General features: G+C 46.3%; 1 protein-coding gene and 1 long non-coding RNA gene across 6 annotated transcripts in view; one reads left to right on the top strand and one right to left on the bottom strand.

Annotated features, from left to right (window-relative positions):
- The first annotated feature begins 17 nt into the window (after positions 1 to 17).
- On the top strand, positions 18 to 26,356 carry CDC25A (cell division cycle 25A). Of its 5 annotated transcripts, none has more exons than XM_078443117.2 (15): positions 18 to 653; positions 1,656 to 1,729; positions 3,062 to 3,104; positions 3,615 to 3,651; positions 4,144 to 4,245; positions 5,822 to 5,941; positions 8,762 to 8,896; positions 9,396 to 9,470; positions 14,984 to 15,157; positions 19,327 to 19,425; positions 20,951 to 21,013; positions 21,109 to 21,207; positions 21,907 to 22,037; positions 23,598 to 23,709; positions 26,128 to 26,356. In XM_078443117.2, exons 1-15 carry the CDS (start codon positions 484 to 486, stop codon positions 26,200 to 26,202), a joined length of 1,509 nt encoding a protein of 502 aa, XP_078299243.1. In that variant the 5' UTR covers positions 18 to 483; the 3' UTR covers positions 26,203 to 26,356. The 5 variants fall into 5 exon arrangements, with proteins under 5 accessions (XP_078299243.1, XP_060486923.1, XP_060486921.1 ...); XM_060630938.3 differs by lacking the exon at positions 26,128 to 26,356 and adding an exon at positions 23,916 to 25,847 and having other exon boundaries at positions 20 to 653; positions 4,147 to 4,245; XM_060630935.3 differs by lacking the exon at positions 26,128 to 26,356 and adding an exon at positions 23,916 to 25,847 and having other exon boundaries at positions 20 to 653.
- LOC132678515 (uncharacterized) overlaps positions 11,174 to 27,545 on the bottom strand; it is a 55,166-nt gene continuing 38,794 nt past the window's right edge. The window contains exon 4 of the long non-coding RNA XR_009609637.3: positions 11,174 to 11,550. This is a non-coding gene — a long non-coding RNA (uncharacterized LOC132678515). The remainder of the gene's footprint in view (positions 11,551 to 27,545) is intronic.

The raw sequence follows: 27,545 nt of genomic DNA, 5'->3' as shown, positions 1-27,545 counted from the left end.
GCAGCTGCGGTCCCTAGTGAGCAGCTATTACCGCGAAAGGCTTTCCTCGCAGCGACAGTCCGGAAGGGAGGTGAAGGTCCGCTTGGTGCTCTGTGACCCCGGTTTGGACAAGGGGGTGAGAGGAAAGCGAAGAAAGTGTGAGCCCTGGCCGTTGCCTCGCGGCTCTGGCCGCTTTCCCTTCCCGACCCGCGGAGTTTGTTTGGATTTAATCTTCAGGTTGCCGGCGCCCGCCCGCCCGCCGGCCTCGCGGGGGTGCGGGGGAAGCACCCGTGCATGTGACTGGCGCCTGCCGGGTCCAGACACCCGCCCGTCCGCGCCGCTTACCCGCGGCAGTAGCGTCCCTGAACCGCGGGGTCGTGTTTGTGTTTGACCCGCGGGGGCCCGCGGCGGGCCGCGCGGCCGAGGCCGGTGCCGGCGGGGCGGGGCGGGCCCGGCGGAGGCGGAGGAAGAGGGAGCGGGAGCCCTGGGAGGCCGGGTGCCGCCATGGAACTGGGCCCGGAGCCCCCGCACCGCCGTCGCCTGCTCTTCGCCTGCAGTCCCCCTCCCACGCCGCAGCCAGTCGTGAAAGCGCTGTTCGGCGCGCCAGCCTGCGGCGGCCTGTCGCCTGTCACCAATTTGACGGTCACCATGGACCAGCTGCAGGGGCTGGGCAGGTGAGAAGGGACTGGCGAACTCTGCCGCAGGCCGCTGGGCTCCCAGACGGCTCTCGGGGGGATCAGGCCGGGAAACGGGCCCAGAGAGGGGCGAGACCTGTCCGCCGCTCGTGGGCCGCCCCGCTGAGCTGGGGCCCGCCATGTGCACCCTCCCCCCAGGCGGAATGTTGGGCGGGAGAGGCCGTTCGGACCCTCCAGGCCGCCCTCAGCCCCGAGCCGGGCCCGGTAGGGGGTGGGGTCGGCCCGGGTTCCCCAGCTTGGCCACCCCTTTCGGATTGCCTTGTACTCTTCTGTCCCAATCTCAGGAAGCTCTTTGAAATCTACCCCCACGGGGGCAAAGCAGACCCTTTCAGGCGCTCACTTCAACCCTTTGCTGAACTACCTCGCAGGATCTTGGCTTCCTGTGAGCTTTGTTCCTTCTCTACAGAGAGACATGGCATTTTCTCTCTTGGCCTACGTGCAAAATCCCCCCAATGCTTCACCCCATGCACATTCCTGATGTCGACCCATGCGTTCCTAAGGTCGGGCCTTTTTACTCCTGTTTCCATCCTCAAAAGCTCCCTGGACTTTTCCTTGTTAGCAAAACGTGCATCCCACGATGTTTCTGGTGGAGCTGCTTTCACTTCAGTTTTGGACATCCCATTTTCTCTGTAAGCACACGTCTTGTACGTTTTCCAACCTCTGAAAAGCAGTAACTTGTCCAATTGATCTTTCATCCCTGCTCCCAGCACCGTACCTAGAACGCATGCTCTCGCTTCAGGAAATATTCCAACATCATAGTCATCTTGTCTACAATGTGACCCAGGCCATGCCTACTCGCTCCTTTCTCATCATTTATATTCAAGTGCTAACTGGGTGTTTTGGGTGGCAAAGTGGGGGGTCTGTGGTGTGGCCTAGAACAAGATGGTTATTAGCCCGGATACTTGCTAACCTCATGGCCTGTTTCCTGTATGTAACCTTGTAATTATGTTTTAGAAATAGAGTTATTTCTCTTGCTTTCAGTGAGTGTGAACAGCCGCTGGAGGTGAGAAACAGCAGTCTGCAGAGAATGGGCTCCTCTGAGTCAACCGATTCAGGTATTCCTTTAGTCTTCAACATTCATCACGTAGGGATCAATACTTGGAATTTGTTGAAATATGTGCTTCACCTAGAACTTAGATTGGGGACTAGTTCAGACCATAAACAAAAGTCATGGCATTCAGTGACAAACACTCTTAAAGCAGGACAAAGAAGGCCCTGTGGTAGTTTACAACGGGGGGAAACAAGTGTCTGCAAGGAGGTGGTGTGTGCTTGATCTTGAGGATGTGTGAGTAAAGTAGTTGCATACCAAGAACCATAACACCAAGATCAGAAAATTGTATTGGTTGAAATGCAGGGTCAAATTATTGGAAGTATAATGAAACTGTTTCAGTGAGCCTGCTATGGAGGAAATGTGCTGGTGCATTTTATTCTAATTCGTAAACTTACGTTACTGCAGCATTTATAGTTACACAGATGCTTTAGGTTAGGGAACTGCAAGAGCAAAGTTCTTAAAATGTAGGCTTCTTAGGAACTAGGGAGAGGATTCTTTCCTGTTTTAAGTTTATTTATTTATTTTGAGAGAGAGACAGAGGGAGTGGGGGGGAGGGGCAGAGAGAGAGATCCACACTGTCAGCCCGTAGCCCGATGCGGGGCTTGAACTCACGAAGGGCGCGAGATCATGACCTGACCTCAAACCAAGAGTTGGACTGAGCCACCGAGGTGCCCCAGGAGCTAGGGATAGAATTCTTACTTGTGGCAGTGTGGCAAGTGAGAATTTCAGAACTAGCACTTGACTTCCTGCAAAGTTACATGGCTATCATGAGAGGCAGGCGCTGGTGGGTCTGGGCGTACTGAGAGCAGCGTCTTTGCCACCTTGCTTCCTTCAGTGAGATGGGTACCTTGCTTGGTGTACTTTTGTTCAAGGCAATGAATACTTGCCTTGTTTGTCATATGACTGACTGAGAAGTGTATTTTTCCAAACCCCCGAATTACACGTATGATCTGACAAAATAAAATATTTGAAGTCGAAACTTCAGAAAACTGGTACCTCTTCTTTCCATGGTTGAAACAAAGTTACGTGGGTAACCTCTATCCAACAACCAACCAAACATTAGAAGGTTGTATTTAATTCTCCCCACCTACTCTCTTGATGGTATTTGTAAGTAGGAAAATGAGATAGGTATGTTTACTGTGGAAGTGTTAAGACTTGGGGCAAATAGAAAGTTTTTGACAATCAAATAGAGACGCCACTTTGATTCTGCCAAAAGTCCGAGCCCTGAGTCTTGGGTGATGGCTCAAAGAAACAGTACTAGTAGTGTTTTTGTTTATTTAATGACAAAATGGTGTTTTGTGTATTATTTCCTGAGAAATTTTGTTATTTCCCACAGGCTTCTGTCTGGATTCTCCTGGGCCCTTGGACAGTAAAGAAAAGTATGTATTCACTGCTTTTAAAAGTTTGTTAGGAAAGTAAAAGTTAGGAAAGACTTTTCTTAATTTTTTAATGAAATTCGTTGTGCTCTGTATGGGAGCCTTGGATTTAGCTGACCCTACTGAGACTTCTGCATGTTAGAAATAAGTCTGGTGCCTTTAGAGAGTGAGTAGTTTGTGTCAGCAGTTTTTAAAACTTCCTTTCCTTTATTTTAGCTGTAATTTTTTGTGTTTAAGTCTCCCCCAAATCCTTAATTCACCCTCTGACATCATAGCCTTAAAGAACATGGGTATTTTAAGAGAAGACCTGGGCTTGTTCTTTTTACCTAGAAGCCCAATGTTGGGGGCGCTTGTGAGAACGGGACAGCTTCAGAAATCTGTTCTTCCATCTTGCCTAAAATGGGAATGTGATTGTCTGTCCCCTTCCCCAAACTATAGGCTAGACACTGCATCTGCTCATATGAATACCTCTCTTGTTTTATTCTCATTGTTTACCTTCTGATCTCATTGCAGCCTTGGAAATCCCATGAGGAGAATAAATTCCCTACCTGTAAGTTAGTTCCCTTTTTTATTTTTAGCTAATTGACATTCATCTGTCTCCTTAGCTGTTAGTGTGATCTTAATTTAGACAGCAAAGATTGTTCTTCCTTCGTCTCATAAGTACTCAAAACACCCTACCTGAACAGCCTCAGTAATGGGCATTTCCCTTCATTTATTACTATCAAATGAATACCAGGAAAGTATTTATCAAAAAGAATACCAGGAAGTATTCTTTTTACGCAAATGATATTTTGGGGTTGGTTTGGCACCTCAATCTCTGCTGAAAGGGCTGGAGACCTACCTTGTAAGGTTAGGTGTAAAGCCATGTAGTGGGATCTTCTACCCCGTGTTACTGCAAGGTGGAACCCTGGCCACATTTCTTGGTTGCCTCCTGCAGTGTGTGAGGATTTAGCCCCTCCACCACCACTTTTTTTTCTTTTGAAACTGAATTTCCATTGAATTTTCATTTAATGTGCCCTAATGTCTTTTTTCATTTTGACAGCAGAAGCTCTTGGGATGTAGCCCAGCCCTGAAGAGGAGTCATTCTGATTCTCTTGACCATGATGTCTTTCAGCTGATGGACCAGGATGAGAACAAGGAAAACGTGAGTGGCATCGATGTACTAACTTAGGCTAGAGGTAAAGCCACAAGTGTCAGTGGCTTACAAAAAAGTGGCTGGGCTGCTTTCTGGGAGACTAGACCTTCACCAAAGTCATGCATCATCTCTGTAGTCAGAGAAACCTGGATTTGAATCCTGCTTACTAGCTGTATGACCTTGACCCATTACTTCTTTTTTGGCTTCTTCATTTTCTTTGTAAAATACGAGTAGCAGTAACTTGTAGCGTATTATGGGAATTAAATAAGAGAATGTATATAAAGCATTTAAAATGGTTCCTGGCAGGGAGGTGTTGCTCAGATGGCAGCCCTTAGGAATAATTATATCCATGAATAGCTTATCTAGAAGGGTCTGCCCAGGCCTTGCCTCTTTGTGCTCACCCTGGGATGAGTTGTAAGCTCAGGAAAAGGCTAGTAGTGCTTTCTACTGAACACACTGAAGCTGTACTGATGCCTGGTTTCCCCCTGAACTTGGCTTTTCTCAGGGTTGCCTGCTTGGAACTTTGTTCTGGGGAGGAGACAGCATACATAGGTGGTAGTTAAAGAACTCACATGATCTTAGGCACATCACTTAACCTGTAAGGTCTAGTTTCCTCATCTGTAAAATGGGGTGATTGGGTTGCAGTTGCTGGTTATATGAGTTAATACATAGAAAGTACTTTGTGGAGTGTTGGCGTATAAATACTCTGATATTAGCTGTTAACTGCTCTGAGCACTTAATAAGTGACTGTTTTGGGGTAGAGGGATTATAAGTGCTTTTAAACTTGAAGTAAATGGAATCATACAGAATGTATTCTGTCACTTCTGGCTTTCACTGAACATGTGAGATTCATTTATGTTGTTGACTGAAAGTTTTTTTATTTTCCATTGCTTTTAGTATGAAGTACAATAATTACAAGTGGAAAGAAAAAGAATGATGTTTGTAGGAAGGTGGTGGAAAACACAAAGCCTTCAAATCTAGAGTAAAAAGGGTTTTTTTTTAAGCATTTTTATTTATTTTTTAATTTATTTTTTAATGTTTGTTTTTGAGAGAGTGCACTTGCACACGAGCTGGGGAGGTGCAGAGAGAGGTGGGGACAGAGGACCGAAGCAGGCTCTGCACTGGCAGCACAGAGCCCAACGTGGGGCTCAAACTCATGAACTGCAAGATCATGACCTAAGCTGAAGTCGGACACTTAACCAACTGAGCCACCCAGGTGCCCCAAGAGTAAAAGGTTTTGACTCCCACTCACAGGCAATTATATTGAAACACTTCGTTTTAGATTTTAGGAAGTTGTTGGTTCGATTTGGCTTATTAACTCAGTGTTTTGTATACTTGGCAGATATTTATGTCTTTGTGGTGAGAGAAAAAAAATGCTGCTTTAGAAGTTAGCTGTTGACAGTCTGTAAAATTCTTAGTGACACAGATCCAGTGTTGGAGTTAGCTCAGAAACGGGTAAACCCTTAGTTTGGAGGCAGTTGCAAAGGTGAGCAGTGCCTGCTCCCTTGACTGTCTCACCCAAGCTACAGCTAAGACCCTGGTTTTCATGGACAGGGGAAGATATATCGACTCTGCTGTCTTGCAGGAAGCCTTTGAGTTTAAGAAGCCAATAAGACCGGCATCTCGTGGCTGCCTGCACTCTCATGGACTTGAGGAGGGTAAAGATATCTTCACACAGAGGCAGAACTCTGCCCCAGCTCGGATGGTATGTGCTTTGGCTTTCACAGGGGAGTTCCTGGTGGGGAAGAATTAAAGCACCCTCTTTAACCTGGAGTCAAAGACACTAGAGCTCTTGTCTTTGTGATTTGAAACTAGACTGTCACATCTTTGGTGTTTTTGCTGTCTGGAGAGCAGACAGGCAGAAGCAGAGTGAAAGATGGTATGTTTGAAATACTGAACTTGAACAAGGAATATTTGATCTTGTCAGTTCTAGGGAAATAATCTACAGTCATCCTGGGTCATTCTTCTGTATGTGTGCATGGCGGGATTATGTGGCTTAAAACTTTCTTTCACTGTGCCTCCAGAGTGGTTTTGTCTGGAGATGGCACTTGGCTTCTTCCAAAGGTGGTTTATTAAGAATATTATGGGGACTCCTGGGTGGCTCAGTCGGTTGAGTGTCCAGCTCTTGATTTTGGCTAAGGTCATGATCCCAAGGGTGTGGGATTGAGCCCTACATCAGGCTCTGTGCTGAGCATGGAGCCTCCTTGGGATTCTCTCCCTTTGCCCCTCTCCCCTGCTTGCTTGCTCTCTCTCTCTCTCTCTCTCTCTCTCTCTAAAATGAACTATTATGGATTCCAATGAACACACTGCCTATAGGCTACTTGATAGTATTTGGGACCACTTGCCCCAGGGTTACTTATTTGCCAAACAGAAGCTGTCACTACTTCCAAAGTTCCCTACTGGCAATCTGATAGCTATAGACTAGAGAGGAAATTTGAGCAGAATGACCACATTTGGTTTCCAGGTTTTCCTGGGAACTTGCATACAGCTTTCCAGTCTGGCTTTTTGGTCTGAAGTTCAGGTTCAGTCAGTATTGCTGCTCTGTCTAGCATTTGCACGAAGCATTTTCACATATGTTTTTGTCTTAATCTTCCTAAGCGTGTGAAATAGGTGAAGTTAGCTCATTTTACAGATTGGGAAAGTCTGTTAAGGGGGTCGGGTAATTTGCCAAAGGATACCGATAAATAGAAGACCAGGATTTAATAGAATCTCCTGATTCCTGAGTACACGGTAACCCTTTAAGTACAGGGTATCCATGGGGTGCCTGGGTGGCTCAGTTAGGCGTCTGACTTTGGCCCAGGTCATGATCTCACGGTTTGTGGGTTCGAGCCCCCCATCGGGCTCTGTGCTGACGGCTGAGAGCCTGGAGCCTGCTTCGGATTTTGTGTCTCCCTCTCTCTGCCCCTCCCCTGCTCGTGCGCTGTCTCTCTCTCCTTCAAAAATAAACATTAAGGGGTGCTTGGGTGGCTCAGTCAGTTAAGCGTCCGACTTCAGCTCAGGTCGCGATCTCGCGGTCTGTGAGTTCGAGCCCGCGTCGGGCTCTGGGCTGATGGCTCAGAGCCTGGAGCCTGCTTCCGATTCTGTGTCTCCCTCTCTTTCTGCTCCTCCTCCGTTCATGCTCTGTCTCGCTCTCTGTCTCAAAAATAAATAAACGTTTAAAAAAAAAAAAAATTAAAAAAAAATAATAAACATTAAAAAAAAAGTTGTTGTTTTTTTTTAAGTACAGGGTATCCAAAACGAAATAGTGTGCCCTTGAAGACCACAGCATCGGAGTTTATTGTGGTCACCTGGCCATCCTTCATTATAGATGACTTGTCCGTCATTTATTGTATCACACCTTCACTGGGGATCCCAGAAAACCCAGGTCACAAATACTGGTATTATAGTATGAGCCTTCAGTGTGTTGTCCCACAATAAGGTTACCAGCCTCTTGGTTCTGGCGGCTGAGAACTTGCGGGTGTGCCCAGGGCGTGCTCAGGAGCACTTGTGGAGGCTCAGGGGCAGCCTAGAACTTTTATGAAGCAAGCTGGTGCCCAAAGCAGAGTAGGCCAGGGGCAGAGAGGATCCCTCCTTGGGTGAGTGACTGAGTCCAAAAACCGGAAGGCCACTTGAGGATTAATGAAGTCCTATCCAAAGGGATTTGGGGCTTCTGAAGGATTCTTTGTAGGACTTAAGTTGAGACTGCCTTGTTACTGTGGGGAAAAAAAATATATCTCTGAACATTTTTCCTGGCTTTGGGAAGCACCTGGAAAAGAAATAATTCACTATCAGCAATGTTTGTTATTAGTAGTGTTGATCTCTATCTGGTAAATTTATGAGTTGTTTTTTCTAAATTTTATATATTAAATATATTAGTTTTATGATGGGGGTTCCCCCAAAAACAACAGGGTTGCCTAGTGAGATACCCCCATTTTTACTCGGAATGGTTCTCAGAGAATGTGCGGGGAGAAAAGCTTGGGCTTTGGAGTCAAACAGGTGAGCTGTGTGATCTGGGTAAACTCCCTTAAGCACTGGTTTCCTGGTTTGTTAAATAAGTAGAAAAGGAGTAACTCACCTTAATGCATTGTCAGGCGTCAGTGGGAGTAAACACTTAAGATTGTATCGTAGTGTCTGGCACACGGTAATTCCTCAGTTAAAAACTGAGCACCTGTCATTTGAATTCCAAGTTTAAAGAACTAGGATCAGGTGACAGTACTATATCAAAACCTGCATGTTGATCCGTGTTTACTGATTACAATCCTCTGATAAAACAAACCTTGCCCTTCATAAAAGAGGCCATCCCCACATCCCAGTGTAAGGTGAATCGCTTCTGGGAAGAGTCTTTTGCGAAGGCTCCTAGGCCTGATTCTACTCAGGACTATGTGTAGACATCAAATCATTTCTCATCTTAGGATACCTTATCCTTTGCTTAGTAGCTGCCAAAATGTTAGTTCTAATAAATATAGTATGTTTTCCTCATAAAATCTAGTGACCCATCCAAGGAAATCAAGTCTGATCATTAACAAGCTGTGAATTCGTCTTCCAGCTTTCCTCGAATGAAAGAGAGAGCAGCGAGCCAGGGAATTTCATTCCTCTTTTTATGCCCCAGTCCCCTGTGACTGCCACTTTGTCTGATGAGGATGATGGCTTCATGGACCTTCTTGAAGGAGAGAACCTGAAGGTAGTGTGTGTGTGTTTCTACCCGTTCCACTAAGTACTCTGGAAAAGTGATGTGAAAAACAACAGCAATTCCCCAGGGCTTGAGCTGGCTGATATTTTTGTTCATTTGGTGGGAATTTATTGAGACTCTGCTCCTAGTCTAATTAAATCTGAGGGGGGACAGGGTTCTTCACAAGAAGAGAGTGATAGGCTCCTTCTTACCGTGAAGAAGGTGACAGTTATTTTGTACAAGAGACATGGAACAAGAACAGTGTAGGACAAGCCAGAGGGACAGCCTACCTCCTCAGTACCCTCAGGGTAGTAGGATGCTTTTAGCTACGTTCAGATGTCTGAATTGTGAAAGGTGATTCTCTTCTGGTCTTAACGTATTGGGGAGTGGGAAAGAGGAGCGAACATTAGATGCTTCCTATGGGCGAGTCTGATACTCCTCAGGCAGAATCATACCTAAAGCATTCAAACTTAGTCTCTACTGAATCTTTTAAGTGTTTCTCTTTCTTTAGAATGATGAAGAGACCCCATCATGCATGGCAAGCCTCTGGACTGCTCCCCTTGTCATGAGAAGAACTACAAACCTTGTAAGTTGTTCTGGTGTGTCCAGAGAGAGCCTGGAAGCCTGGAGTAATTAGGCCTCGGACAGAGTCAACTAGACTAAATGGAAACTAATCCTTCTACCCACTTCACCACAGGAATCAAAAGTAGTTTCATTTGAGATTCAGTCTTTGGGTCTGTGGACCTTTCTCTTGACCAGCCGCTAGTGTTCTCTGGTGTAAAGCACACTGTTTCTTCGAGTATTTTTGGTCCTCATTGGTGTGTGAGGAAGTCTGGCTAATATATATACATGTAGTTCTTGTTTTTATACTTTCTAGTTCATCCCAGCTATTCTTGGTCAAATTAATGTTCTTGCTGTAGCTGTGACCACTCTTAACTTCTAGTTTAAGATCTCAGGAAAATATCTGCTAAACTGAATTTAAGGGGTTCCATTATTTTTTTTTTAATGTTTGTTTTTGAGAGAGAGACCAAGCAGGAGCGGGGGAAGGACAGAGAGGAGAGAGGGAGACAGAATCTGAAGCTAGGGGGGCTGTGAGATGGCCACTGTAGGGGCTAGTGAGGTTCCTGTAGCTGTTCGTTTTTGAGCCACAGTTAAGGTATGGGAAGGGAAGGCCAGGGGGTCATCCAGGGTGGGAAGTTGCAGAGGACAAAAAATAGCAGCTTGAGGTTCCTCACAAGTGACAGTGATTGATGGCACTTTGGCGGTCTAAGCTGTGGGTGCAGTGCAGGTACGGTAGTCTGGGGGTTGGTTGGCCCTGAATGAGGCAGAGTCCACAGGCCGGGGCTGTGGTTAGCCTCAAAACACAGCATCTCCCTCAGGAGCTATTGAGGAACACATCTACGTGGGCACTCTTAGGTCCTCAGAGCTCCTGTTTGCAAGATGGGGGAGCTGGCTGTCCCCTGTCATGGAGTCTCTGGCTCTCATTTTTCTCAGCCTTCTTTTGTTTTGTCCACACTTTTCAACATTTGCATGAAGTCTGCCAAACATTTGAAACGGTGCTTTTTCTCTGTTTCCTGCTCAAAGATTCTGTTTTACCTCAGGTATTTTCCACATAGAGTTTAGGATTATTTCGGAACTTAAAGGTGTTGAGAATATTACCTATAGATAATTGAAACTTTATATAATTTTTATGTTTTTTCGTTTCTTCTGTGTATACTTCCCCACAGCTCATATTTAGGACAGATATTTGGGTTTCTCTCGCCTAGCTTAAGTTAGAATTGCCTTTGACCCAGCCAGGCATTTGGTTACAACCGTTACTGATCTAAGCATATCCTTGGATGACCACTTCATTGTTACGGGGTCCTAAAGTGGCCAGTGCTTCATATCTTTGCAGAGCTGAGCCCTCCTCTGGCCCTCACGGTTTGACCTGCTCTGAGAGGCGGTCTGGATTTGAGAGGGGGCAGGCAGCTTGCCGTGGCCACCTTGCTTCAGCCAGGAATTCGAGAGGTCAGTAGATGAACTCTCAGACTGTGCTTTCACATGGAGACTTCCCTTCTAGTAGTGTCCTTAATTAGCCATTTTTATAGCCCGTATGTCATTGTCTTGTCCTAAATAGGGTTTGTCCCCGGTGTCATCCTCAGTTACACCTCTGTTTAACTCAGCCTGCATATTAAAACTTCACACTTTGAAGCAGTAAGACAGCAAGGAGTGGGTTCTTTTTCCACGTCTCGATCGTGGGATAGCGGTGGAGTTATGAAGCCACCCAGTGGTGTGGCGGACAACAGCTTACCCTGTGTGTGTGGCCTTGTTGAATTCATGCACGTGGCCATATGTATCCCATTGAATGGGTGGGCACTGTGGACGCTTCCAGGGCAGGAGTGTCCCTCACCCTGGAAAGAGCCATACACTGAGCAACCACCTGTGTGCCATGAGCAGGTCAAAGGGTGATCCCCCAGAGGGGACGTGTTTGCCCAGGGCCTCAGAGTGTGTGGGAACTTGTCAGCAGGGTGTGTTGATTCATGAAAGAGCAGTTCACCTGTGGCAGTAGCACGTAGCCCTGTGAAGCTGGAGAATGGGGCACGTGTTGTGGGCTGGTGCGAGGTTGTCTACCAGTCAGGGGTGTGGCTGGATTTCCTCAGGAATGCTAGAATTCCTCGAGCATGACTCTGTTAACCAGAAGGGAGGAGGGGTCAGTTACAAACAGGGTGCTTTATTTATTTATTTTTTTTTAATGTTTATTTATTTTTGAGAGAGAGCATGAGTGGGGGAGGAGCAGAGAGGGAGGGAGACACAGAATCCGCAGCAGGCTCCAGGCTCTGAGCTGTCAGCACAGAGCTGGTGCAGGGCTTGAACCCACGAACCATGAGATCATGACCTGAGCCGAAGTCAGACACTTAACCGACTGAGCCACCCAGGTGCCCCACAAACAGGGTGCTTTAGGAGCACCCTGTGATTATTCAACAAAATGCTGAAGACTTTCTCTGAATCATGGGGAGAGGAAGGAACAGATTGAACAAATCTTTGCAAATTAGGAATGGGTGGTATTTAGGTGCAGTAGTGGTAAAGGAGAAGTCATGAGAATGACACCAAAGTTTTCAGTGTGAGAGACAGTCTTAAAATTATTCCTTGCTTTGTTGGGTGTTTCTCTGTGTGTTTAAGCACCCGGGGGGTATGGAATCTGCTGTCTCCTGTCTTCTCCATAGCATTTGGTTTGGTATAGATGTGCCCTCAATCATGCTACCTTACGTGAGCACAGCCGTAGGTCAAAGGGAATGATAGGACTTAGGGATCTGGGGTTTAGACCCCACCTGAGCTACCCACAAATGGAGACCTTGAGTGATGCATTTTTGTTTATCTGCATGTTTCCCAATTTGTAAAATGAGTGTTGATTAGGAGGAGAGACCACATTTGTTTCTAGCTCTAATATCCAGGTAGTTTGAATGAAAAAGACTTTTCAAGTATCTTTTTAAATATCTTTATAAAGGCTTTTCTTTCTTTCTTTCTTTCTTTCTTTCTTTCTTTCTTTCTTTCTTTCTTTCTTTTTTAGAGAGAGAGAGTTGGGGGTTGGGGGATATATATATTAAGTAGGCTCCACGCCGAGCATGGGCCCTGACACAAGTCTCAACCCAGGACCCCGAGATCATGACCTGAACTGAAATCATGAGTCAGATACTTAACCCCTGAGCAACCCAGGTACCCTGAGGTGTTTTGTTTTGTTTTTTGGGTCTTTTTTAGGTCTTTCTCATTTATTTATATTCCATATCATCCATATCATCTAGCATAACACAAACAGTTACTGCAGACTCACAGTTGCTGGAGCTATATTGGAATCGTGGTGTCCGCCCTGGATGAGTTCACAATTTCCTTTGAGACTCTGTTGAAAGCAGTGGATTCTCTTCCCCAAAATGCTCCCAGCTCTTCTAGGTTAAAAAAAAAAAATCTCGGGGCGCCTGGGTGGCGCAGTCGGTTAAGCGTCCGACTTCAGCCAGGTCACGATCTCGCGGTCCGTGAGTTCGAGCCCCGCGTCAGGCTCTGGGCTGATGGCTCGGAGCCTGGAGCCTGCTTCCGATTCTGTGTCTCCCTCTCTCTCTCTGCCCCTCCCCCGTTCATGCTCTGTCTCTCTCCCAAAAATAAATTAAAAAACGTTGAAAAAAAATTAAAAAAAAAAAAAAAAAATCTCTGGGACGCCTGAGTGGCTCAGTCGGTTAAGCGTCCAACTTGGGCTCAGGTCATGATCTCACAGTTTGTGAGTTCAAGCCCCGCATCGGGCTCTGTGCTAACAGCTCAGAGCCTGGAGCCTGCTTCGGATTCTGTGTCCCATTCTCTCTCTGCCCCTCCCCCCCACTTGTACTCTGTCTTTCTCTTTCTCTCAAAACTAAATAAAAATGTAAAAGTAAATAAATAATGTCTGGCGGTGCTTGGGTGGCTCAGTCGGTTGAGCAGCATCTGACTTGATTTTTTTGGCTCAGGTCATGATTTCACGGTTCATGGGATTGAGCCCTACGTCAGGCTCTGTGATGATAGCGTGGGGCCTGCTTTGGATTCTCTCTCTCTCCTATCTCTGCCCCTCCCCCACTTGCACTCTGTTTTACAAAATAAACTTTAAAAACGCTGGCGGTGCCTGGGTGGCTTGGTCGGTTAAGTGTCCGACTTTAGCTCAGGTCAGTATTTCACGGCTTGTGAGTTCAAGCCCTGCATCAGACTCTGTGCTGACAGCTCAGAGCCTGGAGCCTGTTCGGATTCTGTTTCCCTCTCTCTCTGACCCTCCCCAACTCATGCTCAGTCTCTGTCTCTCAAAAATAAATAAACATTAAAAAGAAAATCTCTGGTCTTGCTTTTCTGAAAATATCCCTTTAAAATAGACTTCAGAGGGGCGCCTGGGTGGCTCGGTCGGTTAAGCGTCCGACTTCAGCTCAGGTCATGATTTCACGGTCCATGAGTTCGAGCCCCGCGTTGGGCTCTGTGCTGACCGCTCACAGCCTGGAGCCTGTTTCAGATTCTGTGTCTCCCTCTCTCTCTGCCCCTCCCCTGTTCATGCTGTTTCTCTCTGTCTCAAAAATAAATAAATATTTTTAAAAAATTAAAAAAAAAATAAATGAGCATACTTTTTAAAAAAAATAAATAAATAAAATAGACTTCAGCAAAGTTAGGAGAAAATCCTTGGTCTCCGAGAGAGCTGGCATGGGAGTGGCACACTCTGCTGCAGATTATTGACCAGAGCATTTCAAAGAAGCGTCATTGAAATTTTAGTATCATCTTGGAAAGGAGCGGCTTACTGGGGCATAAAGAGATTCTGCATGGAAGGAAAAGCTGGGCCGGCCAAGGCACACTGAGTCATGAACCTAGAGATAAGTTTAGACTATCCCTACTGTTGGTCAGATTGGCTGCCCTTAGATGCTGGAAAATTAGTCTTAGACCAAGTGGAAAGGACTTTTGAACACAATTTTGAGGGCACCTGCTCCTCTGTGCACCCCTGCTCCCTACAGATTTACACCCTTAGCACTATTTTAACACCTTATTGACTCTGTTTTCTAGCATAGTCTAACTACATCACACCTTTTCTGGATTTAGGTGGGGTATTAAAACCTGTTGACTGCTGGGGCACCTGGGTGGCTGAGTTGATAAGCATCCTCTTGATTTCAGCTCAGGTCATGATTTCGTGAAACCTACTTGGGATTCTCTCACTCTCTCTCTCTCTCTCTCTCTCTCTCTCTCAAACTTTAAAAATAAAAAACCAAGCAAGGTGCAAGTAATAAAATGGAGGGGAAGAGGCAAATCAAAAGGTGTTCCCAACCGAAAGGTGATAGTTATGTGACTCTTAGGACCCTTTGTAGACAGTGAGCTTTAGAAAAAGGGCATGGATTGTCTTCCTCCTCTCCATATGATGTCAACTCAGTTTGTATTCATTGAGCACCAGGTATTCAATGTCTAGTATGTGCTAGGCCCTACAAGAGTGCTGGGACTAGATGAATGGACAGTGTCTGTTACCTAATTTAGGGTGGATTTTAAACCATCCCAGAAAGCCCTTGGTCCATTCTCTTTACCATTCAAGTGAGCGGGTTTTAATGGAAGATGGGTCTCTTTTTTTTCCCCCACTAGGGCAATCGATGCAAGCTGTTTGACTCTTCTTCCACATGTAGCTCTGTCACCCGGTCGATGTTAAAAAGACCAGAACGATCTCAAGAGGAGTACCCATCTGGAAATACAAAGCGGAGAAAGAGCATCGCTGTGGCCAGTCCTGAAGAAGCAGCTAGTCCAGAGAAGCCCCAGGAGGTTAGTTTTGCAGGTGCCTTTTTGCTCAAGGACAATGATACTGTATTTTTCAATTCTGAAATTTCCATTTGGCTCTTTTTCTTTGCCAAGACTTAGAGTTTTCCGCTTGTTTCAAGCAGGTTGCTAATTGGCTGTTGAAGCATTTTTATGACAGCTGCTTTAATATCCTTATCAGATTATTCCAACATCTGTGTTGTGGTGTTGGCTTCTGTTGATTATCTTTTCCTATTCAAATTGAGATTTTCCTGGTTCTCGGTATGACGAATGACTTTTCAGTTGTATCCTGTATATTTTGGGTATTGTAAGACTGGTCTATGTAAATTTTCTGTTTTAGCAGGACTCTGATACTGTGGGGATGATAGGAGTAGAAGTTCATGTTCCCTAGCACAGCTTCCCTTGACACATAGGGTGGCCTCGTTATTGTGGGCAGGAGTGGGAGGTCAAGTTCCCCACTAGACCACCCCAGTGGAGTGGAGGTGGGGCACTTAATTACAGCTGGGCAAGAGTTGCAAGTCTAAGCTCCCCACTTGCTGACCAGGCATGGTGTAGGGCCATCATTTTTTCTTTGGTGTTTGGCTACAGTAGTCTAAAAGTTTTCTGTCTAGGGGCGCCTGAGTGGCTCAGTCGGTTAAGCGTGCGACTTTGGCTCAGGTCATGATCTCACAGTTCGTGAGTTCGAGCCCCACATTGGGCTCCCTGCCCTCAGCACAGATTCTGCTTCAGATCCTTTTCCTCTCTCTCTGCCTTGTGCTCTCTTTCCCTTTCCTTCTCTCCTTCTCTCAAAAATAAATAAAAAACAGGTAAACATTTTTAAAAATAAAATGTTTTCTGTCTTGATAGGCTGCCCTCTTTCTAGTCCTTTGGCTAAGGAGAACAGGTTTTCCTAAAGGCTTCTTGTTTCTTTGGGCTTGCTGCTACCATCTCCTGATCTGCTTGGAACTATACATTTTCTACTACTTATGTTTGTCTCACAACTTTGTACTGTTTTTCATTGTTTAATGCTTATTTATTTTGAAGGAGAGAGAGACAGAGTGTAAGTGGGGGAGAGGCAGAGAGAGGGAGACACAGAATCTGAAGCAGGCTCCAGGCTCCGAGCTATCAGCATAGAGCCAGCCCTATGCGGGGCTCGAACTCACAAGCCGTAAAGATCATGACCTAAGCTGAAGTTGGAACCTTAACCGACTGAGCCATCCAGGCGCCCCTGTAGTGTTTTTTATTGTATCTCTAAATATTTTAATTCCTTTCTTTTAATTCAGACTTATCATGACCTAGTAAAAGTTGAGTTTTTATAAAACTTTCATCATCTCTACTCAAGTCAATTGCTCATAGTTATGGTTTGCTTTCATGTTATTTTGGAGCTTTACTAATATATCATGAACTTCCCTGTAGGTGAGTACACAAATGTAATTATTTTTATTTTTAAAGCACTTAGGACATTAATTCATTCATTTTAAAGTTTTATCTTGAGAGAGAGAGAGAGCACCAGCAGGGGAAGGGCAGTGAGAGAGGAAGAGAGAGAATCCTAAGCAGGCTCTGCACTGTCAGCGTGGAGTGTGGTATGGGCTTGAATCCACCAACCACAAGATCATGACCTGAGCCAAAATCAAAGAGCGGGGCACTTAACCAGCTGAGTCACCTAGGCGCCCCAGAGCACTTTTTTGAGAGGGAGAGAGTGAGCGTGCGCACGCTTGCGCAAGTGAGGGAGGGACTGAGAAAGAGAGAGAATCCCAAGCAGGCTCCAGGCAGTCAGCACTGAGCCTCAGGGCTCAATCTCAGAAACCAAGAGTCAGATGCTCAGCTGACTGAGCCACCCAGGCACGCCCATGATTGCTCCATTTTTATTAACTTGTTTATATATTTTGGCTTGTATTCATAGTTTTCCTGATTTTAAAACTATTCTTCATGAAATGTCATGTTTGGCTTATTTAGAATTGCTTTTATGTATGTGTAGTTTTCCTTCATTATACTATCCTTATATCAGGTTTTGGTATTGAGGTTTGATATTAAACATTGTAAAATAACCTGGAGAATTGCCCGTGTTTTCTGCAGCATGAAAAGGTTTGAATAAACACTACTCTTAAAAGGTCTACTAGATGACAGCCATGGAAACAACTGGGGCTGGCATCTTACATTTTATAATCTGCCTTAGTTACCTAATACTTGATGAACATTTTACTTTTTCTAATTAAAAGTGGAATTTGGGGGGCGCCTGGGTGGCTCATTTGGTTGGGCGTCCGACTTCAACTCAGGTCACGATCTCACCGTCCGTGAGCTCGAGCCCCGCGTCGGGCTCTGAGCTGATGGCTCGGAGCCTGGAGCCTGGAGCCTGCTTCCGATTCTGTCTCCCTCTCTCTCTGCCCCTCCCCCGTTCGTGCTCTGTCTCTCTCTGTCTCAAAAATAAATAAACGTTTAAAAAAAAAAAAAAAGTGGAATTTGGGATGCCTGGGTGGCTCAGTTTGTTCAGTGTCCAACTTTTGATTTTGGCTCAGGTCATGATCCCAGGGTCAAGCCCTGCATGGGGATCCATACTGAGTGTGGAGTCTGCTTAAGATTCTTTCTCTCTCTCTCTCTCTCCCTCTCTCTCTCCCTCTCTCTCTCCCTCTCTCTCTCTCTTTCTCTCTCTCTTTCTCTCTCTCTTCTCTCTCTCTCTCTCTCTCTCTCTCTCTCTCTCTCTCCCCTCTCTCTCTCCCCCTCTCTCTCTCCCCCCCCCTCTGCCCCTCTCCCCTGCTTGTACTCTGTCTCTTTAAAAATAAACTCTTTTTTTGGGGGGGCGCCTGGGTGGCTCAGTCGGTTAAGCGTCCGACTTCAGCTCAGGTCACGATCTCGCGGTCTGCGAGTTCGAGCCCCGCGTCGGGCTCTGGGCTGATGGCTCAGAGCCTGGAGCCTGCTTCCGATTCTGTGTTTCCCTCTCTCTCTGCCCCTCCCCTGTTCATGCTGTGTCTCTCTCTGTCTCAAAAATAAATAAACGTTAAAAAAAAAATTTTTTTTTTTTTTTTTAAATAAAAATAAACTCTTTTTTTTTTTAAAAAAAAGTAGAATTCTAGGTTAAAGCGCAGGAACATTTATGGAACTTTGCATTTTATACATGCTAGCAAATTGCCTTCCAGAAAGCTTCTGGTTTATATATCTGTCAATATTCAGGAATAAAAAGAATGTATTTATTTGTATATTTAGAGAGAGTGAGCAAGCAGGAGCAGGGGAGAGGGAGAGAGAGAATCCCAAATAAGCTTCATGCTGTCAGCATGGAGCCCAATGTAGGGCTTGAATTCCCAAACCGTGAAATCATGACCTGAGCCGAAGTCCATAGCTTAACCAACTGAGCCACTCCAGTGCCCACCTGCCTTTTCTCTTAATACTGTTCTTTTGATGAAAAGAATTTCTTGATTTTTAAATGTATTTCAATTAATTAGTCTTTTTTATTTATGTTTGGTGCCTCTTTTTTCCCTCTCCCCCTCACCTTTTTTAAGTAATATCTACACCCAACATGGGGCTTTAACTTACAACCCCAAGATCAAGAGTGGCATACTCTAAGGGCGCCTGGGTGGCTCAGTCGGTTAAACGTCTGACTTTGATCTCGTGATTCATGGGTTTGAGCCCCACATCGGGCTCTGTGCTGACAGCTCATAGCCTGGAGCCTGCTTCAGATTCTATGTCTCCCTTTCTCTCTGCCCCTTACCTGCTTGTGCTTTGTCTCTCTGTCTCTCAAAAATAAATGTTAAAGAAAAAAAATTTTTTTAAGAGTGGCACACTCTACCAACTGAGACATCCAGGCACCCCCAAACCCTGGTTTCTTTTAGTGGAAAATAGTATTTAGAGACCATAGTGTCCTGTAGGAATGTTCATTGCACGTCTAGAGCTTCTCAGTGGATAGAGCTAAGAAATTTATTTTAGATTTAGCCTTAATTTTAATTCCCCTTTTTAAAAAGGTGGGGAAAAAGAAAAACTTAATTTCAGAGTACTTCAGTTAGACACTGAAATAATAGGAGACCTAAGTCAGTGACCCATGCTCCCTTTTTTTAGTCCAGATTCAATCAAATAAGAAAAATATTTTATTTGCTAAATATAGACATGTACATGTCACCCTCCTCCCAGTGACATGTTCTAGGTGAATGTTTTCAGAAGTCCTCTTCAGAACCCTGGCCTCATTTTCCACCTTTGATTTGTTACAGATTCTACATCAGTCTTTATCCCTGGCATCTTCCCCAAAAGGGACCATTGAGAACATTTTGGATAATGACCCAAGGGACCTTATAGGAGACTTCTCCAAGGTAATTCTAGGCAGATGCAAGGAGAGCTGCTCTGGTTATGTGATTTAGGCTTTGGGTTATTTCCTAGAATTCCCCCCCACCCCCTCAGTCTTTCTCCTCTCTTGGGTGGCTCTTACAGTGTCCCCCAGGAGACACAGTTTGAAATTTTTAAAGATAAAGAAACAAACACATGATCAGATGTATCTTGGTCTCTGTGGGACTATAGACCTTACTGGTACTGATCAGAGGAAGTAGGAAGCCACCTACCAGCCACCTGGACTCCAACCCAAAGGCCAGGCTCTTTGGGAACTGTGTTTCTGATTATAAAAAATAGTAGTGCAGCAAAGTACAAAGAAGCAGGAATAAACCTATAGCCACACTACACATCTGTATATCAAAAGGTTATCTTAAAAGGTCCAAGGTTGAGACTGAATTTCTCCATTGTCCAAAGAAGCACAGCCTTTGAGGGAGAAGGCCCCCGGGGAAGTAGGGAGGAAGATCTGCTGATGGCCTGATATGTATGAATTTGCTGTGTAAATGAGTTGGCTGCCTTTGAGCTGTGGTGAAACATGAGGGTGGAACAGAGAACATGTCAGCAGCTTGCTAAGCCACAGAAGATGTAAAGGCTACCCGATCAATTTCTTACTCATTAGTTTAGCTAACATTTGTTGAAGCACTTAATGTTATGTGTTAGGTAAAGATTCCAAAATGAGACCCAGTTCCTTCCCTCACACAACTTCCCATGTGGTCAGTAAGACCTGCTGTGCCACATACGACACGGGAAATTGAAGTGCACGTCCGTGCAATGCAAGCAGCCTTGGAGAAATAAAGGGAGGTTGTCTCGTCTAGAAGACTAGGGAAGGTATGAGTCTGGGCCATATTTCATATTTCAGCCAGGTGAGTGTTGAAGGAATAGGGACACATAGGGGGTCAAAAATAGGAGATAGTTCTAATCTGAAAGGAAGAGTAAGCAAAGACTGGGTGTGTCCTCATTGGTGGAACCTTCCACTTGAATTGAAGCTGTTGGTTATGTTTGTCATAATGACCTTGCATATGGCCGTGGGGATGGGTGAGCTCTTGGTTCAGCCACTTGCCCTAGTGAGTAATTGCTGATGTGCCCATCTTTCCCCTCAAGGCCAGGCAAGGTCTCCTATTTTTCCCATTTCCAGTGCCCAACACCATGTTCCTCACAGTTGGCTATGGAGATGAAGGTTCCTGACAAAAACAGGGAGGAAGGAAATTACCTGAAATTTCTGTATTTACGTTTGGCTTACTAGCTAGTAGTAAGGCCAGCTTTACATATTGGCTCGGCTTTACATTTGACAATGAGGATAATATACCTTGTAGGTGTGTTTGAAAATGAAATGTCAGGATGTTAATGAAGTGCCTCGATGAGTAACTTGCCTATACTATTAGATTAAGGTTTGTTTATAAAGCTGCCTCTTATCAGGCAGGCAAGCAATATAAATGTTGCATTTATAGGCTTTCAGATTTGCTAAGTATCTCTCTCTCTCTCTCTCTCTCTCTCTCTCTCTCTTTTTTAAAGGGTTATCTCTTTCATACGGTTGCTGGGAAGCATCAGGATTTAAAATACATCTCTCCAGAAATTGTAAGTCCCCTTTTTGGATCCTGTCACCCATGAAGTATTTGAATCTAGCTGTTCCTGGCAGCCAAAGTTGATTCTCCTGGGCTTTCTCCCCACAGATGGCATCTGTTTTGAATGGCAAGTTTGCCAACCTCATTAAAGAATTTGTTATCATTGACTGCCGGTATCCGTATGAATATGAGGGAGGCCACATCAAGGTATGAGTTCCTGAGGCTTACTGGTGAGCCCTGCTATCATGGGAGGCGTAGAAGGAGCCCTGACAGGATCTGTGATTTTAAAAGTGGGGTGGTGACATGACACCTGGAAGCTTACTGGCTAATGTGCTGGTTCTGAGGACGTTTTCAAGCAGCCTTGACTCCTGGTGCACTGGAGAATATTCCCTGGCCTGGACTACTCTCCACTACCTTGTACAGTAAATGCTCTCTGTCCTGTGTCTTACACCTTCACCGTCCTGTGTCTTACACCTTCACCATCACAGGCATTTGTAGGTGGTACCACTGATTTCTAAGTCAGGCCTAAGCACCAAAGGGCTTTTGACCAGAAGCCACCCTCTGGTGACATGTCCCAGCGATGCCTCTCAGTTTGTAGTTGAATTAAGCTGCCTGGTGGAGGGCGGGTGTTGGGACACTTTCCAGGGAGGAAGTTAACTGGTTATGCCAATTTAATCTTTTAACCAATAAACTAGTGTTGAAATCTAGTAATGGGGTACATTAAATACAACAGTAGTGTTTGTCACTGTCTTAATGGCTTTTGAAAGTCCCAAATTCATAAATCTTTCTCAAGCCCACCATAGTCATAACAGAATTCTAGGGTCCCGATTACAGATGACTGTCACAGAATCAATCCGGCAAGTATGATACACGCAGGTGCCAAGAGTCTCTATGCCTTCTTCACAGGGTGCGGTAAACTTGCACATGGAGGAGGAGGTAGAAGACTTCTTGCTCAAGAAGCCCATCGTTCCTACTGACGGCAAGCGTGTCATTGTCGTGTTCCACTGCGAGTTCTCTTCCGAGCGAGGCCCTCGCATGTGAGTGCTGCATGGAACTGGGCTCTGGGGCACGGGCCCACAGTGCTTTTGTGGGATGAGGCAGTGGATGGCTCACACTGGCGGCATACTTCACACCAAGGGCCCTCTCGCACGTCCCAAGTCATTTCCATGCCTCAGCCTACACACATGATGCGTAAATGTTCAGTTTTTTAAAAGTTCAAATTCATGTGTAGCAAATGTTTTCCCACATTCTTACCTATTGGGCAGTTTGTTGATTTGATGAACAGCTTTCTTGAGTGTGGCTTTGTAGGCTTGACCTGGCAGTTGCCAAGGGCTTTTGGCCTTATTCGGCCCAACCTTGTCTCTGAGGCTAGCGTGGTCCTACTGGAAGGACAGGCAGGGACAGCCAGAGAGCGGGTGGGGGCTGGGGCAGGGCGACTGCAGCCTTGACTAGGATGGGCCAAGGTAGACTTCTTGACAGCCCACAGGCCCGGGTTCTTGTGCAGTCTTTTTATTTTGAACTGGTTCAAAAGTCAGGCCATTTTCCTGCACGTGCTTCACCTGATTTTCCCAGTGGCTAATGTTGTGCCACATTAGTACACATACAACCACACATAAACAACTACACCAGGAACTTGGCTTACATGACCATCTCCCCATCTACCTCCTAAGGACAAGGACTTGCCCTGCGTTTAGCACAAAACCGTGGTCACAAGAAGTGGGATTTGAGTGAGGACTGATGTTCCTTCACAAGTGGGATTATTCACTCTACAGATTATTCACTCTACAGATTATTCACTCTACAGATACTTACTATTGCCTCTCATGTGCTGGTTAGTGTTCTGGTTACTGGGGAGAATAGCAAAACGTAGGAGAACAAAAAACCCTGCCTTCAGGGAGCTCGCATTTCAGAGGGAGCGGGAGGCAAATATGTCTGTCAGCTACTCCATGTGTTAGAGGTACTTCAGAGACATGACGAGAAGTGGGCGCTCCAGGGCAGGTTGGAGGAACAGCCGGGGGGCCAAAGTAAGCAGGTGGAGTGGAGAGAGGGGAAAGCAGCAGGGACGGGGTACCAAGGGGTGGGTGGGAAGGAGCCACTGGCCATGTGAGGGTATTGGGGAAGAGTATAGGGTGCAAGCAGGTGTCCTGAGAAAGAGCAAGCGCAGCCTATTTAAAAGCTATAGGAAAAAAGCCGCCAGCTGAGATGGGAGTTGAGGAAGGGACCCTGGGCAAGTTGTCTGGGGGTGTGGCAAGAGTGGAGAATGCAGTGGGAAGCTGGCTCAGGTGCTGTCACTGCACAGGAAGTGCAGGTGGTGGCAGGGAGGACACTGGAATGGGGGCCGGGCAGTAGGTCTGTTTCACTTGGAGAAAGGGCAGTTGGGGAGAGACCGTCTACCTTCCACCACCCGTGAACTCTTAACGATCACACGTGGCCAGTAGCTCACAGCTCAACACTGATTGTTCCCAAGAATGAACGTGAAGTTGGGAAGACGTGTGTAAGGAGTCCTACCGCACCACTGCTGTCACTGTGCTGTTGTCTCACGTCTGTTGTCTCTGTATCAGAAGAGCTAACCCTGCCGTGGCCTTCCTTCTCGATAGGTGCCGGTACGTGAGGGAGAGAGATCGGCTTGGTAACGAGTACCCCAAACTCCACTACCCTGAGCTGTATGTCCTGAAGGGCGGGTACAAGGAGTTCTTCCTGAAATGCCAGGTAAGCTGAGGTCCCTGGAGAGCACGGTCCACCCCTTACCCAGGTTGGACAGCTGGGTCTGTCTGGTCGTCATGGCTGTTTCTCATCCGGGATCTGGGGATTTGCTGCGCACGACGACACGGGCCCTAGAAGCTGCTGCACAGATGCGGGGAGCTGGCTTAACAGCATGAGACAGGCACCCCCTGATCATCCTCTCTTGTCTGCAGTCTCACTGTGAGCCCCCCAGCTACCGGCCCATGCACCATGAGGACTTCAAAGAAGACCTGAAGAAGTTCCGCACCAAGAGCCGGACCTGGGCGGGGGAAAAGAGCAAACGGGAGATGTACAGCCGTCTGAAGAAGCTGTGAGGGTGGCGGGCCCAGACTGCGGCAGCCAGAGCCTCCCCTCCATGCCACCTCTTCCCTCTTTGCTGCAGAGAAACTTGAGCAAAGGGGCCAACAAGTGTGGAGAAAGGGCCTGGGGCTTGCACGCCTCACCCGGTCCCGCGCTCCCAGGGTTCCTGCTGGCGGCGCCTCTTCTGTCCCCGTAAGACGTTCACTGCCTCAGGACTGTTTGCCAAGGCTGTCACTCGCCATACAGCACAGTTCCAAGCACCAAGCCAAGAAGTTCTGACTCCTCCCCCCCACCGTTGGACAAACGGCCTGGGGCCTTACTGGGCACTGTCCTGTCTCGTGAGAGGAGGGGTAGGAGAAGGAGAAGGAACTCGAGTGGAAATGCTGCTGGCCAAATACCAAAGACAGCCTGGGAAGGGGGATGGTCTCTGTGGGATAACCCGTATCTTTAATTTATTCAACTTCGTCAATCACTTTAATTTTTTTTTTTTTTTAAACTCCTGGAGACTTTTATTTAACTACTTCTTTAAGTCACAATACTGCCATTCTAGGTAGGGTTTTATCATCCCAGGGACTACCTCTGCTTTAAAAAAAAAAAAAGATGGGGGAGAAGAGGCAAACTTGTGTTGAGGGACAGAAGTAGGAGCTCTGTCACCCCAGGAGGCACTGTGGAACTGGGGCTGCTGCTATTTAAAGCCAAGGACTGAGGCGCTGGTGGGAGCAGGCACTGGACTCGGACTTGGCCATAGGACATAAGCTAAACCTCCCAGACCTACCTCGAAGGCCACTGAGATCTATGGGTGGGGGCAGGGGGGGGGGGCACCGTGTTCTTCCTCACCCCAGTTCCCTGTGACATTGGCTGGTATAGGAGTCACAGGAAAGCACTTCAGGCAGCTTCCATGGGGCCACCCCCAGGTCAGTGTTGGAACGTGGTAGTGTAGGTGTCCTAGACTAGGGGCGGCAGGGTGGGGGGGCTCTGGGATGGGGGACGGGAGCGTACACCGAGTGTCTTCTATTACTGATACTCTTGAATAGCTTTTAATTTTCTAAAAATAGTCATTTTATGAGTCAAGGAGTATCAAATCAGTGTTGGCTGGGCCACCCAAGGATGAAGAGATGGGCTGGAAGCCCTGGGCATTAGGAGAGGGATGTGGGTGCTGGCATGCAGATGACCGTATAGAATGTGTCTCTCAGGAGGCAGCGTGGTGGATTTTGAAGGTAAAACTTTGAGTTTATCATGTTTGAATTTGAGGTGCAGGGAGTGATGGCTCATCACTCGTTGCCCCCTCATCTAACCCCATGGAAATGGGGGTCTCAAAGGAACACCTCCTATCCAAGGAGCTGGAGCTGAGGTGGTTGATGCTGGACACGCCTATTTGGTTCCTGCGTATGCCCACCCACAGGCACCAGCCTCCTCACCATCTCTGCTCTGTTGGGGCATAGCCAGGTTTTTCTTACACACAAGTGCCGGTCTCCCCTCTTCACTTCCTGCTCTGGAAGTGGGGAGGGAAGCAGTCGTAATGGAGACGGCTGGTTGCTCTTCTGGGTTTGAGTTGTATTTGGCTATAAAACAATCTTGTTAGAAAAAGTAAGTGGGGAGGAGGGGAACGGGGGAGAGAGGAAGGCCTCTTCCCCCTCTCACCACACATTGAGACACATCTTAGTTGGTCTCTAATCTTGTTTATAGGGATTCTGTTGGTTGAATGCCTAGAAAAGGAGGTGGGATGGCCTTCAGATTGTACCAGCTTAGCTAGCATTGCTGACCAACTGTTGCAGGCTCTGAAAATAAAAACAATCCTGAACCCATGCTCTCTACGTAGTTCTTGATGAATTTAAAGAGAATTGCGATTCCCTTCAAGGTTCTGGGACCATACTTGACTAAAACCAGTGGGGGCGGGGGGGTGGGGGGGAGCAGCCATATTTCCTCAAGAGGCCAAAGGACTCCCATGTGCCATGATTTCAGAGATGGCCAGAATGATCTCTAGTTGCTACCCTGACTCCAAAAACTTGTCATTCAGATTGATTTGCAAGATGAAAGGCACAGCACATACAAAGCCTGCCTGAACCACTAACCTTTCTTTCCAAGATCTGTGAACTCAAACGGATGAAACAACAGTGCAAAGGAAGGATGCTAAAGACAGGAGTTTCAGTTGTGCTCTGAAGGAGAGGATACTGCAGAAGGGCAAGTCATGGGCCCACACAACCACCAGAGAGACTTGGAGGTGTGATTGATGCTGGGGGCTACTGGCCAGAATGGATGGCAGCAGGAGCAAAAGTCTGTTAATAAAGCAGAGTACACTCTGCATGGAAAATAACTTCTGTTCCTTTTATGTATACTTCAGATCTTCCCTAAACATGTGGTAAATGCTAAAACCTAAAAGATTTACCCTTGGTCCCACCTCCAAGTTAAGCTTCATTTAGACCTTGAATCCCTTCTTTTGCATCTATAATAGACATTATTCCAGACATTTTTTAGAATTGTAAGACCATGCACGATGAAAGGAAGTCTCCTATAATCCTGATCTCCAGTATTAGCCTATTTATGTCAGACGAGAGTGGCGCCTGGCTGGCTCAGTGGAGCATGCAACTCTTCCCTGCCCCCCCCCCCCCATGTTTATTTTTGAGAGAGACAGAGCACAAGTAGGGGAGAAGCAGAAAGAGATGGAGACGCGGGATCCAGGCTCTGAGCTATCAGCAAAGAGCCCGAAGCAGGACTCAAACTCATGAGTTGTGAGTTTCATGGCTTCAGCCAAAGTCAGACGCCCAACTGACAGCCACCCAAGCGCCCTTGGAGCGCTCTTAATCTTGCTCCAGATTAAGATTGCAACTCTTAATTCTCGAGGTTAAAAATTCAAGCCCCAGCTTGGGTGTAGAAATTATTTGAAAATAAAATGGGACGCCTGGGTGGCTCAGTAGGTTAAGCATCCAACTCTGTTTTGGCTCAGGTCATGATCTCATGGTTCATGAGATTGAGCCCCAAATCCGGCCCCTGGCTGACAGTGCAGTGTGTTTAGGATTGTTTTCTTCTCTCTCTGCCCCTCCCCCGCGCTCTCTCTCACATTCTCTCTCAAAATAAGTAAACTTAAAAAAAAAAAAAGGGATGGCTATAGTCTAATGTATCCCATATTACAGTCCCTTCCCAAAGACAACAGTCCATATTCCTAGTGAGAAGATACAAAAGTTTTGATTAATTAGACTATGTAAACTTTAGGTTTTCAGTGGAAATAGCTGATCACTACTTGTAATGAGTATTATCTGTACATATTTAAAAGCACATGGAAGGGGTGCCTGGCTGGCTCCAACAGACCACATGACTTGATCTCAAGGTCACGAGTGTGAGCCACATGTTGGGTGTAGAGATTAGTTTAAAAAAATAATAAACTTAAAAATTAAAGCACATATAAGGGTGCCTGGGTGGCTCAGTCTGTTAAGTATTCAACTCTTGAAACTGCTCAGGTTGTAATCTTGAGGTCGTGGGATTGAGTCCATGGGCTTTGTGCAAAG

The sequence above is a fragment of the Panthera onca genome, chromosome A2 (assembly GCF_046562875.1).
Source record: "Panthera onca isolate mPanOnc1 chromosome A2, mPanOnc1 haplotype 2, whole genome shotgun sequence".
Classification (NCBI taxonomy): domain Eukaryota; kingdom Metazoa; phylum Chordata; class Mammalia; order Carnivora; family Felidae; genus Panthera; species Panthera onca.
Note: the sequence above shows the minus strand (reverse complement) of the source record. Positions and strands in the feature narration are given on the sequence as shown.

Coding starts and splice junctions, on each gene's coding strand:
- CDC25A (XM_060630935.3), top strand. CDS start 484: ATGGAACTGGGCCCGGAGCCCCCGCACCGCCGTCGCCTGCTCTTCGCC. Junction 3,652..4,143: donor GGAGAATAAATTCCCTACCT/GTAAGTTAGTTC, acceptor TCATTTTGACAG/CAGAAGCTCTTGGGATGTAG. Junction 8,897..9,395: donor TTGAAGGAGAGAACCTGAAG/GTAGTGTGTGTG, acceptor CTCTTTCTTTAG/AATGATGAAGAGACCCCATC.